This window comes from Oryza glaberrima, chromosome 10, assembly GCF_000147395.1.
Source record: "Oryza glaberrima chromosome 10, OglaRS2, whole genome shotgun sequence".
Taxonomy (NCBI): Eukaryota; Viridiplantae; Streptophyta; class Magnoliopsida; order Poales; family Poaceae; genus Oryza; species Oryza glaberrima.
The window spans coordinates 9,274,684-9,292,581 of NC_068335.1; the positions used below are offsets into that span (position 1 = coordinate 9,274,684).

The 17,898-nt window shown below is 48.8% G+C and overlaps 1 protein-coding gene and 1 pseudogene across 1 annotated transcript; one reads left to right on the forward strand and one right to left on the reverse strand.

Annotated features, from left to right (window-relative positions):
- Window positions 1-4,457: 4,457 nt before the first annotated feature.
- Window positions 4,458-6,019, reverse strand: LOC127753048 (dirigent protein 6-like). Its single transcript, XM_052278505.1, has 3 exons — window positions 5,553-6,019; window positions 5,201-5,396; window positions 4,458-4,790 (listed from the first exon to the last, which is right to left on the reverse strand). The coding sequence occupies exons 1-3, from the start codon at window positions 5,930-5,932 to the stop codon at window positions 4,746-4,748; spliced, it is 621 nt and encodes a 206-aa protein (XP_052134465.1). The 5' UTR covers window positions 5,933-6,019; the 3' UTR covers window positions 4,458-4,745.
- A 7,151-nt stretch (window positions 6,020-13,170) lies between these two features.
- The window catches only part of LOC127785813 (uncharacterized), a 35,715-nt pseudogene continuing 30,987 nt past the window's right edge, over window positions 13,171-17,898 (forward strand).

Sequence of the window (17,898 nt, forward strand, 5' to 3'; positions counted from 1 at the left end):
ACAAATCTAGTCCTGGAAGACTATAGTCAAGAAAAAAACAACCACACCACGCGTCTACGACAACACCTTCCGCAAGTGCGAAAACAAGAACGAAAGATCTTCGAAGTGACACATCCAAGAAGGGAAGGATACCGAAAGCGCCGCCGCCTTATGCTCTAGGGAGCCAGGACATGATTTTCACTTGAAGAAAGTAACTGGGCGAAATGAGATTATGCAGCAATGCCAGAGGAAAACGGCACCCATAGCCATCGTCGTTGCCGACCCGAAGGCAAAGCTTTCGCCCATAATTATTTGCCCCTCCCAAGAAAGTTTCCTGTCACACTCCTGCTGCAACCACTATTCGAAAACCTTCAATGCGTGGCCACCACGGGCGACGCCTCTCTGTTGGTCGGCCATCAAGAAGGGGCATGACCCCCTCCCCGATGCGCTCCAGCTCCATCCATGCAGTTGGGTTGGATGGGGAGAGGATAAGAGAGAGGAATGGATCCCCTCTCCCCCACACTAGTCCGCTCAACCTGGCCATCTTTTGTCGGCAAAGGCGCCATCGCAAGAGGACAATGTCCAGAATGGGGGCCATCAAAGAACCGCAGCACCCCCTTTGGCAGTGCAACCACCGAAACCGCCACTGTCTAATTGCCCGCATCCTCAGGCCATCAAACCGTCCCGTCATCGCCTTGCCACCCTCCACACCACGCCGATGTCCCCTCCGTCACCGCGCTCTCGCCATCGTTGCAGACACCACCATGCCCGCAACACCATCAAACCACCGGTGGCCTCCCCGCCGACGCTGACTCTGCTGCACCACACGATGCCGGATAGCTGAGTTACCTCACCGTGCACCTCGCTGGCCTCCCACTGCTGGCGTCGCCCACGCGCCACGGCTCCTCCCACCGGCCGCCGCCGCCGGATCCATGGTCTCCACCACCGCCGCCCCTCCGCGGTCACCATCCCCACCGTCATCGGCCACCGCCGCCTGCGCGCAGCTTGCCCCTACCATCGCCGTCACCATCCCCGCCACCGTCGCCGTCCCCGTCGCTAGCTGACTCCCCGCCAGATCCAACAGGAGCAACGCGGATCTAGCAATCACCGTCGCCACCACCCTGAGCGGCTCCCTAGGCCGTCTGAGCACGAGGTCAACGAGAAGCGAGAAGCCCCGCCGCCGCCGTCCTTGTGGCCGCGCGGCTTTGCCGGCAGCCTCTCGGGCGGCGGTGATGCGGAGGATGAAGGTGGGGGAGAGGGAGCGGTCGGGTCATCACCTCCTAAGCCGCCCCTGGGGAAGGGCGACGTGAGAGGAAAAAGTAGGCTCAAGTGCGTAAAAAGAAGTTGTCCAGCTCTCAATTAACCAAGTAATAAAGAGAACTTGCTCCCTGAGCAATTGTGTGGCGTGATACATTTGTCCAGTCTGATGACACCCGGATTATTACCCTATCTGCCTATCAACCCATAGATCGAGCATGTAAAAACATTCGTGGTATGTATAATAAATAATGAGTGAAGTGCACCAGCGGTCCATAAACTTGTCCAGGTGTGTCATCTAGGTCCCTTAACTCTCAAAATGCATTTATGGGTCCCCAAACTTGTCTTGGGTGTCATATAGGTCCATCCGATGACGTGGCATGCTACGGTGGTGCCTACGTCTCGATGGGGCCCCCACATGTCAGTCATATATATAAAAATAAAATTAAAAACCATATTTTCTCCTCTCTACCTCCGCGTCGAGCTCCGCCGCCTCAGCTCACCGGCATGCGCCAACACCACCAACCAATGCCGTGCGGAGCCACCTCCGCGTCGACCGCAGCCAAGTCCGCTTATGTCCGCCTGCGCGAGCTCCTAGCGGCGCCGCCATGAGCGACAATCGGCACCCTCCGATGGCACCACGCGACTCCGCAGCCTCCGCTCGATAGCACGTGTGGATAGATGCATGCAGTGCATGGCCCTATTCATGTGGCAAGGTGCAGGAGCGAGGCAACCTGCAGCCATGCCTGCGTGCTCGCGCGAGGCCACCTCCGCGTCAGCTTCGCTCCGCCGCCGCGGTTTTCCCCGGTTGGCCATGGTTGCACTTGGGTGGGGAGGCGACGTAGCCGTGCGCTGCGCGCAGCCGGCGGAGTCGCACGTGGTGGCGGCGGCGAGCCGTGCGAGGTCGCGACGTCGACAGCGGAGGTGCAGAGGAAACTGCCTCGGGCGAGGCCAGTGCGGCGTCGCTTACGGCGCAGAGGCCGGTGCACGGAAGCCAGTGCAACCGGCGGAGACGGCGGAGCTCGACGTGGATGGCCACGGCAGAGGTTGCCCGAGCCGAGGCGGGTGCGGCATCGCCCGCGGTGAGGAGGCCAGCATGGTGGAGCCGACACACGTAGGCCGGCGTGTGCATGCTGGTGAGCGGAGGCGGCGGAGCTCGACGCGGAGGTAGAGAGGAGAAAATATGGTTTTTAATTTTATTTTTATACATATGACTGCCATGTGGGGTCCCCACCAACACATAGGCGCCACCGTGGCATGCCACGTCATCAGATGGACCTATATGACACCCAAGATAAGTTCGGGGACCCAAAAATGCATTTTGAGAGTTTAGGGACCTAGATGACATACCCGTACAAGTTTAGGGACCGCTGGTGCACTTCACTCATAAATAATTGACAAAAAGGTTATATTTTGTTCTAAGGTTTGTCATGTTAAAAGAACTTGTTACTAAATATGTTTTCTTTGTCTTTGATGAGAATGTAAAGTGAGGGTGTGGTCATGGTGCATGAGTGACGAGGGGCCGATCTTGGTTTCAACGTTGTAGTAAAGCATTGCACATTATGGTAAAGCATTACACAAATATAAAGATTTACAAATATTCAAGCTAAAAGTTAAAGTAAATTTTTACACATTAGTAAAATTGGAGTGAAAAAAATAACATGGTTATTAATTTTCCATGGCACTATATGTTCTTAATTTAATTATTTAGTAACTATGAAATATAAAATTGTGAAATATCGAGGTCAAGAACAATCAAAATTGACAAACTCAAAATAAATGGTAGTTGCAATGGCATGATCCAATAAACCCAAAAATCGATGCATCGGTTCAAATCGAGCCGATACTTCAAGTTGCTCCCCGGTGCACAAAATCATTTGACAAGAACAAAATCATCCAAATCAAATACCGATATCATTTGATTATGCTATTTACCATAATTTTGAAACACAAAAATCCAATAAGGACATCGACTACTAGAAATCCCCAAATCAATTGCTCACTGGAAAATCCAATACTCATCTAGGTCGTTGCCGTCGGAGGCCACCATCGGACCCCGTGGCCGAACACCGGCAGGTTGCCCGGAGGAATCTGTAGGACTGTGGAGGGATTGTGTTGGCGAGGCACAGCTTCGGGCCTCCCTGCTTTCACTGACTGGCCGAGGAGGAGGAATCGAGGTCATCATGGCTAGCCGCGTGGCCAGGGATTGTGAGAGAGGAGAGGGATAGTGTGGTGAAGGGAGGTCTCGAGAGGGGGAGAAGGGGGGGGTTGTTGTCGCCCGCCGACGTAAGGTGGGGCAGCGGACGACGGCGAAGGTGAATGGGCGGCTTAGAGAGGGAGCGAGTCACCACGTCGATGGCCGCCGTGTCGGGGGTAGGTGTCTACTGTGACAGGAGAGATAGAGGGGAAGGGCGAGGTGGAGAGGGAGAGGGAGGTAGAGGAGAGACGAGTGGACACAAGAAGGATCGAGTAGATAAGGTAGGCGTCGGGTAGTCGCTCATACTATAGGTACTAGTTTTTATTTAGAATAAGCACCTGTATTTGCTCAATGGAGCTAGTTCTATATTTTTCCATCCCGCGGACGTGGGAAATGATCAATAGGTGCCGGCTTTAAATGAGCTGACACCTATGAGCCGGTACCTATTTGGAGTTTTGTTCTAGGTGCTGATTCTTACATATTATCTAAAACTTATTGAGAATTGAGGACTATTGGGTAGGGGATCTTACAGGCATGTTCTTAATTTCTATCTCGCCCAAGTACTAATTTTGTATAGAACCGGCACTTATGAGACCCTATAGGTGTTGATTCTTAGGACATGTTTGGGGAGCTTCTAGCTGCTGCAGCTTCTCTTAGAATCTCTAGCTCCTCAAAACAGAATCTCTAGCTCATCAAAACAGTCCAGATTGTCACATAGTTACTTAATCTGGAAAAATGAACTAGAACCCAGAAGTTGGAATACCCAACTTCTCTAGATTCTCAGAAACTGGCTACCAACTAGCAGATTCTCAGAATCTTAAGCTCTCTCAAACAGGACCTTAATTGTATCCCGTCCAAATGGATTCGGTAAGCAGGAAACACCTCATAGGCTCCGATGTTAGGCAAATCGGCACGTATGGTGCCGGCAGGCCTCTATGTGATGTTTGTGTACTAGTGTCTGTGCGTGCAAATCATGTGGATTTTTTTTGACCGTATACAAGTAAAACATTATTGAGGCGAGTCATTTCTCTACAAGATAAATTTCGTTGGTTCATTCATTATTCCGCGGACAAACACTTCACATAACATATGGAAGGAATAAAAAAACACATACACAACAACAAACTGGAAAATAATTCATCATCTATTCAGGACTGATGATATATAATACCACCAGAGAAGGCCACACATTATCCTTGAACTGATCAGACAGAGAAAGGCGGTAGGAAAGAACATATTGGTAACACCATATCTTGACGCTGCAGTGGTGGTGACTGGTGACACGCCACAATATTATTTCCATCAATTCTTTTCATGGCAGACGAGTAGCATTTGCGACCGATGTTGTACCACGAGCCTGAACATAATGACATAAAATGAATTACTGTTATACATTCCATTACATGCACAGTTTTATTTTCTTCATATAACAAGTAAAGTAAGATGTTTATTATGACATAATAAGATGAATAACAGTTATTCAAGCTGTAGTCCACTAAAATATCATGGTGACTACAACGAAAATTTGTTTAGATTAACAAAAACTAGCTAGACTATATAAATAGGTCGACCCTATATAGGAACAACGAAAAAAAAAATAAAATCTTCAGATTCCTGTTATCATTAAGATCATAACCTCTGCATATTAATACCGTGTCGGGGGTAGGTATATATTCCTAACCTCTGCATTAAGAGCTTGATGAAAAAATTCATTTATATTTATCGACACATGGTTGAAAACATTGGACTGAATAAAAAGCTACTTACAGCTTGTGGATTATCTGCAGTATAGATTGCTCGAATATTAAGTTCTCGAACAGCATCCTCGCTGGTAGAGCTTGGGTCCGTTGTGAACTTTATACTGCCATGGGCCATTGAAAATTCTCCAGTTCCACCAATAACAGACCACTCACCACTGCTTGCAGCAATAATCCCCATCACCTGAAGTGTGGATCCCTTAAACCTGTTTTGATAAAAAATATAAAGCTTCATAAATATCAGAGAAGATTATAGAAGTGACAGTGCATACAATTGAACAATTAATTAAGTCAATAAGGTACTCAACACTATAGCAGGGAAATTTAAATTATACTTCAAGTTATGCTAGCATAAATTTCACCTGTCATCCTGGAACACAATGTTGTGGGAAGTGTACCACATGTTAGCATTGCTTTGACCAGCCTGGACATGCATGCCTTGTGCACGTGCAACGATATTATCATTGGGATTGGTTGTAGCTGTTAAATACCAGTCGTCAACGAGTGTTGTACCGAATCCATTAGGATAGCTCGAGGCTATCACAAATTCTTCATTGCGGTTTGGGTGGTTTGCTCCAGCAACGAACTGGTGCAGGTACAAGTGCATGGTAACCTCATTTTGGTCAGGGCAACCACAGTCCACAGGGCATATATCATAGTAGGTGCTGGCAGCCATGCTGAATGTTGGAAGCAAGAAGAGGATGAAAAGTGCAGAGCTACTGTAACTAGCCATGGGGAGCATCAGCAAAGTGTTGATGGGCAGCTAGCAAGGGGCGAGGGAGGGAGCTAGAGCTTGAATGTCAACTGGAGCTAGCTAGTTTCTCAGCTCTGTGATGGAGATTAGGAATAGACAGAGATGTATTTATAGAACGCTAGGATTGTTATAATGTAGACCCGTGAATGGTTTGTTTTGAATTGAATGTTGTATTAAAGTACACCTTTGTACAGTGACATAATATTCCATGCATTACACAACAAATGACGGCATGACGTGGGTGCAGTCGGCGGTTCGAAACAGCGAGCAACGATCTCCAACTGTAAGGATACGACTGCCTCCGCAATGACGAGCTCCACGCGGACCAGCTTCGCGCGACTACAGCGCCAACGTCGCCGTCCCCGTACCCGTGCGACTCCGGCACCTACATGGCGCCCTCCGCTAGCCATGCGGCTCCGTCGCTTTCGTCGTTCGCGTCAGGCCCCGCAGGCCTCCGCGCGCCGGCCTTCGCGCCCGCGCGGCTCCTTCAGCCGAGCCGAGCTCCGCGCGCTGGCCACCGCGCCGCGGGCGACGCCGCACCCACCTCGGCCCGGGCGGCCCCAGCCGACCCTCCGCGTCGAGCCGCACTCCGGCATGCAAGCGCCGGCCTACGCGCGTCGGCTCAGTTACAAGCTCCGGATAGCCTCCGGCGCGGCCCGAGCCGGAGTTCACGAAGACGAGCTCCGGGCTAGCCTCCGGTGCGGGGCACGCCTCCGCATAGAGCTCCGGCGTCGCTCACCACCGTGCGGCCCCGAGCAGTCCTCCGCGACCGCCGAGCCTCCGAGACAAGCTACGGCTGGCCTCCGGTGCGAGCCACGCCTCCGAGCGCGTTGAGCTCCGGCTCCCACTAGTACAGATCCTTCTATCTGTGACGGGCTCTAATATGCTTAGAAATAGCGGGCCGTCATAAGAAAGTCATCTCAATCGGGCCGAAAAGTACCCGATTGAGATATGGTCGCACAGACATGTTAGATGGGCATAAAACTTAAGCCCGTCACGGATGACACCTATTAGTGACGGGCCGTAGTTTAGGCCCGATTGAGATAATATTCCATATCTCAAACGGGCCTAAAGTTGCGGCCCGTCACAGATGACCATCATCTGTGACGAGCACCAACTTTAGACCCGATTGTGATAACATTCCATATCTCAAACGGGCCTCAAGTTGTGGCACGTCACGGATGACCATCATCCGTGACGGGCCACAACTTGAGGCTCGTGTGAGATAACAACTAGGCCCGTCACAGATGACTCATCAGTGACGGGATATATACTTAATCTCTATCAGGCATTAACTAAAGCCCGTCACCGATGACTATTTTTCCCTTTTTCATATGAAATGTTTATATTTGTAAGTTGACTATAGCAAAATAATTAAGTGCAGTATAATAATTCATTTTATGAGTCAAAACAATTTTACGGGTAGTAAATGATTTTAAATGAAAAAAATGTCAACAACAAAGTTGTATAACTTATCAACTTTACAACTTTTAGTTTGGTCATTTTTCTATATAACATTTTTTTGAACCGTTTGAATTTGAATTTGAAAATATGACAACTTCAAACAACATTTTCAAATACTAAATGATTTCAATTGAAAAAGTCATCAACAACAAAGTTGAATAACTCATCAAGATCTAAAACTTTTATTTTTGTTATTTCTTCATCCGACGAAATGTTAGTTATATTATTCACAAATTTTACATACATGTGTTATAGTTTATAAAACCAGATAAGAGATATGTCAATTTTGTGAACAATGTTACTATCACTTTGTCGTATGAAGAAATGACCAAAATAAAAGTTTTAGATCTTGATGAGTTATTCAACTTTGTTGTTGATGACTTTTTCAGTTGATATTATTTAGTATTTGAAAATGTTGTTTGAAGTTGTCATATTTTTAAATTCAAATTCAAACGGTTCAAAAAATGTTATATAGAAAAATGACCAAAATAAAAGCTATAGATCTTGATGAGTTATACAACTTTGTTGTTGATGACTTTTTCAGTTGAAGTCGTTCACTGATCTAAAATTCTATTCAAAATTTGAATTTTAAATTTCAAATTGTTTAAATAGAGTCAGATGGAGAAATGACCAAAATAAAAATTTTGCACCTCGATGAGTTCTACAACTTTGATTTTGGTGACTTTTCCATTTAAAATCATTTAATAACCTCAATTTGACATCCTGGCCGAGGGCTTAATAGGATTAATAGAATACCAATACCAACAAGTTATAACTACTTTTCCGGAAGCCAATCTCCAAAGAACTTTGATGTTAAGCATGCTTAGTCTAGAGCAATTTTAGGATGGGTGACCGACCGAGAAGTTTGAATTTCCCGCGTGGGTGCACACGAGTGAGGGCAGGGCTAGTCAAATAATAAAATTTATTTATTTTTGGATTATACTTATCTGTGACGGGCATGTGGCCCGATAGAGATAGGTCATCTATGACGGGCTATAGTTTGACTGGTTGTCTGGGTCAAAGCTATCGGTGATGGGCTTCACTTAAGGCCCGATTGAGATATATTCATTCGTGACGGCCGTTTGCCCGATTAAGATAACTCTTCACATTAGTGACTTCTAGCCTGAGTGTCCGTTCGGGCTCCGTCGCCGCGTTGAGCTTCGGCCGCCGCGGACTGCACTCCGGCGGCCAGCTCCGGCTCCGCCCGGCGGCTTCGGATTTCGAACTGCCGACCTCCGCGCCACGGCAGCAGTTCGGATTTCGAACGGCGCCGTTCATGCGCATGGACCTGTTCGCACGGTAGCGTGTGTGGATAGACGCATGCAGTGCGTAGTCCAAATCGCGTGGCAAGGTACAGGAGCTAGGCAACCTGCAGCCATGCATGCGTGCTCGCGCGAGGCCGCCTCCGCCGTCTCAGCACGCCCGCGCAGGGCCCCGTCGCCCCCGCGGACACCACCCCCGGGCGGGACGGAGCACGCCGACCGCTTCCGGCTCCGCTGTGTCGGCTCCGTCTCTTCGCCGGTCGGCTTCGTCCCGTCCGAAGCCCCTCCGGCGCCCCGAGCTCCGGCAGCCCGGGGTGCACTCCGTGCGACGAGCCTCTCTGGCCTCCCGCCACGGAGCTGCCCTACCTTGGAGTCAAGCTCCAGCAGCCCGCCTTCGTGCGCGCGGCCGTGCTTCGGCCTCTCGACCTTTTGCGAGCAGCCAGCCGTGCGTATGCATGGCGCCGTCTACGTGCTACGGCGTGGATCGCACGAGGGTGGTCATGCCACAGACCCGGTCGGCTGCACTCCTGCACGCCGTCACGCCGCGCGATACTCACCACATCGGCCGTGGCCAAGACCGGCGCTTCGCTCCGTGGTCTCCGTGGCAAGCTGCCTCCGCAAGGAAACATGGCCAAGCAAGGCACAATGTCGTCACCACGCGCGAGTCGCCTCGCCATCTCCGTCGGTTCCTCCGCCCGGCTCCGCTGGCCCGGCTACCGGCACGACCTCCGCCGTCCTCGGTGCCTCCGGCAGCCCACGTGCAGCCGACGGAGCCACCTGCGGCCGCGGAGGCGACGGCGCACGCGGCTCCGGCACGCGGCCCCGTCTTCTCTGCCGGTCACGCAGTGCTCGGACACGGCGTCGCCTCCGTCGGCTCCACGCACCCGCGCCGCGGGCCGCCTCCGTGCGCGCGCGCGCGTGAGCGTCTCCGACGACTCTCGTGGCTGCCTCCCCGCCGGCAAGGTCTCGGGTGTCTCCGAGCCAAGCCCGCATGCGCGTGACGCGCCGCCTCCGCGCCTGCCTTCCGAGCTGTCCATCACAGCTGCGTCCTGGGTGAGATGCAACTACAGGCAGCCATGCATGCATGCGCATGGTACTGTCCACGTACAAGAACAACAAGTGTCGCCGCCCAAGGCCGCACCTGCGCCAGCTCGGCTGCCTCCGCGCGACAGGTCAGGCCGGAGCAGGCCACAGAGCAAAACCTCGCGCTGGCACAACTGGCAACGGAGCGTCGCGACCTTCCATCGCACGGGGGCGATCAGTTCGCCGCCCGCACGCGGCTCCGCGGCCTTCAGTTCGCCGCCCGCGCGCGGCTCCGCGGCCTCTGCACCCGCGTGGGGCTCCACCTCCACGTCGACTCGGGCGAAGCCGCCTCAGCTGGCTCCACCGGTCCACGCGTGACTTCGCCACCGCTCGCGCGACGCCGCAGCAGCCACCGGACCCGCGTGGCTCCGGCTACACTCCGCAAGCCCACGATGAGCGGCGCCGCGACGGCCCGCGCCGGCCTCGCCGGCCCCGCACGCCTCCGCGGCGCCGCGGCCGGCTCCGCCGCCACCGCGGCCTCAAGCGCATCCGCGGGCTCCACCGCCTCCTCCGGGCGTGGCTCAGCTCCACCGCTTCCGCCGGCTCCGTGGCCGGTGTGGCCCGTCTCCGCCGGCTACGTGCACCAAGCGCGCCACGTGCGACTACGAGTAGCGTTGTCGCCTCCACGCGGCTCCGACGTCTCCGTGGCCGAACTAGCTCACCGGCGCCGGCCTCCGCCCCGTGGGTAATACCGCTCCCACCTCGGCCAAGGCCGCCTCCCCCGGAGCCCGGCCTCCGCGCCGTGGACGTTGCCGCACTCGCTACGGGCGGAATCCCCCATCATCCCTCTACGGTGTGGCGGCCTCGGGCCACACAACACCAAGACGGCGCGCCTCCACCACGTGCCGCGGCCAAACGAGCTGCCTAGCTCGCTCGTGGACAGCGAACGCGCCTTATGACTCCGGCCACAGTGCCGTCAAGGTATAATAGCATGCAATTACATTTCAAGCAAAAAAAAAAAAAAGCCAATGTCGAGACCGCTCCGGCACGGCCGAGCGAAGCAATCTCCGCAGCTCCTCTCAAAAAAAAAAGTCACGTTGAGATCGCTCCGGCACAGCCGAGCGAAGAAAATCTCCACGACAAGCCAGTGTTGAGACCGCTCCGGCACGGCCGAGCGAAGCAATCTACGTGGCCGAGCTAGCGTCGAGACCGCTCCAGCACGGCCGAGCGAAGCAATCTCCGCAGCTCCTCTCAAAAAAAAAAAAGAGTCGCGTTGAGACCGCTCCGGCACAGCCAAGCGAAGCAATCTCCGCGACAAGCCAACGTCGAGACCGCTCCGGCACAGCCGAGCGATTCCGGCACGGCCGAGCGAAGCAATCTCCGTGGCCAAGCCAGCGTCGAGACCGCCCCGGCACGGCCGAGCGAAGCAATCTCCGCAGCTCCTCTCAAAAAAAAAAAAAGAGAGAGTCGCGTTGAGATCGCTCCGGCACAGCCGAGTGAAGAAAATCTCCACGACAAGCCAGCGTTGAGACCGTTCCGGCACGACCGAGCGAAGCAATCTCCGTGGCCGAGCTAGCGTTGAGACCGCTCCGGCACAGCCGAACGAAGCAATCTCCGCGACAAGCCAACGTTGAGACCACTCCGGCACAGCCGAGCGAAGTAAATCTCCGCGGCTTTACTCAAAAGGATAGGTTAACAACGGTGGTATATATATATATTGCAATCTTGAGCTTTGCAGGTTTACAATTCTAAGCCTCGGCCAAGGCTCCGCAAGTTGCTCCGAATTCGGAGCCCCTCCGCAGGGCACCCCGCGTCCGAGCATCTCGGCAAGATGCTCCGCAAAAAAAGAAAAAAAAAAAACGGGAAGCTGCGTCAATAGCCACGCGATGGGCTGAAGCCCCGTGCGGGCTCTGCGCCTCGCATCGCGTCCAGTACGTCGCGCCACTCGTGCGGTTGCCCGGCCTCATGCATGTGCATGGCCCCGCGCAAGAAAAGCAAAGCTAGCCATGCATGCGCGTGGTCCTGTGTGAGTTCACACAGTAGCACGTGTGGATAGATGCATGCGATGCATGAACCTATTCACGTGGGAAGGATTGGAGGCTGCATGCACAGTTGCGGCCAGCCAGCCCCGCAGTCAAAGCGGCGCACCGCGTTGCACTGCCCCGTCGGCTCCGCCTCAGCTGGCACATGCGGTCGCCACGAGAGCGCCTCTGTCGGTTGCTGCCGGCCGCGCGCGGCGTCGTCTTCTCCGCTCGTCGCGGCCATGCATGCATACCACCGTTCGCATGGCTCCGTCGGCCCGCGCGCCCACGCGGCTGCCGTCGCCTCCGCGGCCAACCGGCCTAGGCTCAGCAGGCGGCACCCTCCGCGGAGCTACGCCGAGCGCCGGTCCGTGCAACGCGGTTCGCCTCCGGCTCGGCACCCTCTGCTGGTCCTGCGCGACCCTATCAACGCGGTTCGCCTCCGTGGCCGGCATGCGGTTGAGCTGCAGGAAGCCATGCGCATGCATGGTCCCGTCCTACGTCGTGACTGCATGGCACTCCGTCGGCACGCCGCCTCCGTCGGCTGCACGCAGCTCCGCTGGCTCCGTCGGCCCCGCGCACCCGTGCTGCTGCCGCTGCCTCCATGGCCACGCTCGGCTCTGTGTGTCTCCGACGACCCCATTGCCTCCGCCGGTTAAAGATGATCTTTAGTCCCGGTTAAAAAGGGTAACAGGCATATTTGATCTTTAGTCCCGGTTGGTAACACCAACCGGTCTTTAGTCCCTGTTCAAATGCTGTCAGGGCTTGTCAGGCCCCCCCGGGATCTTTAGTCCCGGTTGGTAACACCAAACGGGACTAAAGATCCCGGTGATCTTTAGTACCGGTTGGTAACACCAACCGGGACTAAAGTCCCACCCCTTTATATATGTCTTCTTCCTCCTCTAGCCCGAGCAAGCTTCAAAATTTCTTAAAAAAAGAGGGGAGGTCATGCCAAAATTTATAGTGAATTTACTTTGGTGATTATATACAAATCGGAGGTGCCTAAAAGGTTAGCAACTTCATCCTCCAATGTTTTTTTTGGTCATATTACATTTGGAGCTATGTTTTGCACACCTTTTTGTCTCCAAAATTTTGTTGTAAGTTGATGAGAGAGAAAATTTGTGTGGGAAAAGAAAGAATATATAGAAATTTTGTTTATTTGCTAAATAAGGTTTTATAAAATAGTTGAGTAGGAAAATATAGTGAAAGTTAATCTTAAATAAAAGAAAACAAACTAAATTGAAAATTAAAAGAATTTAAAACTTCAAAAATAATAAAAAAGAATTATTTGGTGGAATATTTTATAATTTTTGTATGAATAATGATATGTCATTATTGTATGACTGTTGAAAGAGATTGTGATTATTTTATCATTATTGTATGACTGTCATTATTGTACGAATGATTATTTGTGTACGATTTTTTTTTTCATTTCATGTAGATGGATCGGCAATGGATGTACGCTGACCGGCGGTCCAAAGAGTTTATTGACGGCGTGCATTATTTTTTGAGAGTGGCCGAAGCTAACAAGCAGAAGTGTTTTATTTGTTATCCATGCAATAAGTGTAAAAATCAGAAGGAGTATTCTGCATCCAGGACTATTCATTTCCACTTGTTTGAGTCGGGGTTCATGCCAAGCTATAATTGTTGGACATCCCACGAAGAGCAAGGGGTTGAAATGGAAGAAGATGAAGTGGAAGACGACAATATTCCAGACTTTGCTCGGTATGCTGGATTTGAAGGAAATCAAACGGGCGAGGAGGACAAAGATGCTGATTATAACGACGTTGCGGATGATCTTGGTCAGATGTTGCAGGATGCCAAGGAGGATTGCGAAAGTGAAAAGGGGGCCCATAAATTGGACAAAATGTTAGAGGACCAAAGAACGTCGTTGTACCCAGGTTGCGAGCAGGGGCACAAAAAGTTGGATACCACACTGGAGTTCTTGCAATGGAAGGCAAAAAATGGTGTTAGTGACAAGGCATTTGGCGATTTATTGAAACTCGTCAAGAACATTCTTCCGGAGGAAAACAAATTGCCCGAGACAACGTACGAGGCTAAGAAGATAGTCTGCCCTCTAGGACTGGAAGTTCAGAAGATTCACGCATGTCCGAATGATTGTATCCTATATCGCGGTGAGGAGTACAAGAACCTAGAAGCATGCCCTGTTTGTAAAGCACTACGATACAAGATTAGACGAGATGATCCAGGGGAGGTTGACGGGCAGCTAACGAAGAAGAGAATTCCTGCTAAGGTGATGTGGTATTTCCCTATAATACCACAGCTAAGGCGTTTGTTCAGGAACAAGGGGAATGCTAGAATGATGCGTTGGCATGCTGAAGAATGTCAACAGGACGGGATGCTGAGACACCCCGCAAATTGTTCACAGTGGCGAAACATTGACAGAAAATTTAAAGACTTTGGAAAGGACGCACGAAACATACGGTTTGGTTTAAGTACGGATGGCATGAATCCTTTTGGAGAGATGAGCAGCGGCTATAGCACTTGGCCCGTTACGATGTGTATCTACGACCTTCCCCCTTGGCTATGCATGAATAGGAAGTACATAATGATGCCGATTATTATTCAAGGCCCCAAGCAACCTGGTAATGACATCGATGTGTTCCTAAGACCACTGGTCAAAGATCTTAAACTGTTGTGGAAGAAGGAAGGTGTCCCCGTGTGGGACGAGGACAAACAGGAGGAGTTTAACCTACGAGCGCTGCTGTTCGTAACTATCAACGATTGGCCTGCACTTAGCAACCTATCCGGGCAGTCAAACAAGGGGTACAAGGCTTGCACTCACTGTATGGATGAAATAGAAAGTACGTATCTTAAGCACTGTAGGAAGGTTGTGTACATGGGTCATCGTCGATTTCTTGCTGTAAACCACCCAGTACGGAAGAAAGGCAAGCACTTTGAACATAAGGCGGACCACCGTACGAAACCTAAACATCGCAGCGGGAAAACAGTGTTTGCTATGGTGAAAGATCTTAAAGTAGTGTTTGGAAAGAGGCCTGGCAGTCAGCCTATAGAGTGCGAAGATGGTCACGCGGCGATGTGGAAAAAAAACTCCATATTTTGGGAGTTACCCTATTGGGAATTCTTGGACGTCCGCCACGCAATCGACGTGATGCACCTCACTAAGAACCTTTGTGTAAACCTTCTTGGCTTCCTAGGTGTATATAGAAAGTCGAAAGATACACTAGAAGCACGTAATGATCTGAAGCATATGGAACAACGCGGCGACCTTCACCCGGAACCAATGGAGAAAGGCAGCCATTACTTGAGTCCAGCCAGCTACACTCTTAGCAAGGCAGAGAAGGAAAGTATGTTTCAATGTTTGGAGAGCATCAAGGTACCATCTGGATACTCCACGAATATAAAGCGAATAATAAGCACGAAGGAGAAGAAGTTCACAAACCTAAAGTCTCATGACTGTCACGTGTTGATGACACAGCTGCTACCAGTTATAATAAGGGGTATCCTCCCAGACAATGTCCGGGCAATAATAACAAAGCTATGTTCTTTCATGAACACAATTTCGCAGAAGGTCATCGATCCGGATATGTTAGAAGCCCTTCAGAATGATGTGGTGCAATGTTTTGTCAGCTTTGAGTTGATATTTCCACCTTCATTTTTCAATATAATGACGCATCTGCTTTGTCACCTACTGAAAGAGATCGGTATTCTCGGGCCTGTGTTCCTACACAACATGTTTCCTTTCGAGAGGTACATGTGCGTTCTGAAGAAGTATGTTCGTAACCGTGCTCGTCCAGAGGCAAGCATCGCCAAGGGGTATAGAACAGAGGAGGTCATTGAATTCTGCGTAGAATTTATTAAAGACCTTCGCCCAATCGGGGTACCTGAATCACGCCATGAAGGGAGACTACGGGGAAGGGGACTCTCAGAAGGAAAACAATAATGACGGTAGACAACAATTTATTCCGTAAAGCCCATTTCACGGTTTTACAACAATCTTCATTGGTGGCTCCTTACATCGAGGAGCACTTGGCTCTAGTTCGCGCCAGAAACATCGGTAAGTCCGATGCATGGATTACACGGCATCGCATTGATACTTTCACTGCATGGCTGCGACAACATCTCATGGGTAACAAGACGATTAACCAGCAACTGGCCTTCCTATCGAGGGGTCCATCTGGCTCGATCGCGACATTCCAGGGATATGAGATCAATGGGTACACATTCTACACAAGAGCCCAAGACATGAAGAGCACGAACCAGAACAGTGCTGTTCGTATCGATGCCATGGGACACGATGGTACAACTGGCACGTATTACGGTGCCATCGAGGAGATATGGGAACTTGACTATGGACCTCTCAAGGTCCCTCTGTTCCGGTGCCAATGGATTAGGTTGACTGGTGGAGGCGTAACGATTGATGACAGTGGGATGACAACGGTTGACCTTAACAAGGTTGGATACTCGGACGAACCTTTTGTCCTTGCCAATGATGTAACGCAAGTTTTTTACGTGAAGGACATGTCTAGCAAAGGAAACAAGGGCAAAGGGCCTGACGAGCCGAAGCGCCACGTGGTTCTCCCAGGCAAAAGAAAAATCGTCGGAGTAGAGGACAAGACTGACGAGGATTACGATCAGTTTGATGGGCAACCCCCTTTCACGGTGACGATTGACCCAAGCATCCTCCTATCAAATGAAGACACCCCTTACTCACGTAGCGATCACATGGAAGGAACAATAGTGAGGAGAAAGTATGTGCGGACAACCGTCACCGCCGATGTATTGCCGTAATTGTTGTAAACTATTTTGGATGTATTGAATATGCTAGTTATATATGATTATTAACAAATTTATATCATGCATATGCTAGGTATATATAATTATTAGAATTTTTAAAAGTTTTAAATCATGCATGTGGGATTTACATATGTTAATTAGAATTTTTAACAATTTAATATCATGCAGATGCTAATTATATATGATTATTCGAATTTTTAGTAATTTTAAATCATGCATGTGGTATTTACATAGGTTAATTAGAATTTTTAACAATTTAATATCATGCATATGCTAATTATATATGATTATTAGAATTTTTAAAAGTTTTAAATCATGCATGTGGGATTTACATATGTTAATTAGAATTTTTAACAATTTAATATCATGCATATGCTAATTATATATGATTATTAGAATTTTTAGTAATTTTAAATCATGCATGTGGTATTTACATAGGTTAATTAGAATTTTTAATAATTTAATATCATGCATATGCTAATTATATATGATTATTAGAATTTTTAACAATTTTAAATCATGCATGTGGTATTTACATAGGTTAATTAGAATTTTTAACAATTTAATATCATGCATATGCTAATTATATATGATTATTAGAATTTTTAAAAGTTTTAAATCATGCATGTGTGATTTACATATGTTAATTAGAATTTTTAACAATTTAATATCATGCAGATGCTAATTATATATGATTATTAGAATTTTTAGTAATTTTAAATCATGCATGTGGTATTTACATAGGTTAATTAGAATTTTTAACAATTTAATATCATGCATATGCTAATTATATATGATTATTAGAATTTTTAACAATTTTAAATCATGCATGTGGTATTTACATAGGTTAATTAGAATTTTTAACAATTTAATATCATGCATATGCTAATTATATATGATTATTAGAATTTTTAAAAGTTTTAAATCATGCATGTGGGATTTACATATGTTAATTAGAATTTTTAACAATTTAATATCATGCAGATGCTAATTATATATGATTATTAGAATTTTTAGTAATTTTAAATCATGCATGTGGTATTTACATAGGTTAATTAGAATTTTTAACAATTTAATATCACGCATATGCTAATTATATATGATTATTAGAATTTTTAAAAGTTTTAAATCATGCATGTGGGATTTACATATGTTAATTATAATTTTTAACAATTTAATATCATGCATATGCTAATTATATATGATTATTAGAATTTTTAGTAATTTTAAATCATGCATGTGGTATTTACATAGGTTAATTAGAATTTTTAACAATTTAATATCATGCATATGCTAATTATATATGATTATTAGAATTTTTAAAAGTTTTAAATCATGCATGTGGGATTTACATAGGTTAATTAGAATTTTTAACAATTTAATATCATGCATATGCTAATTATAT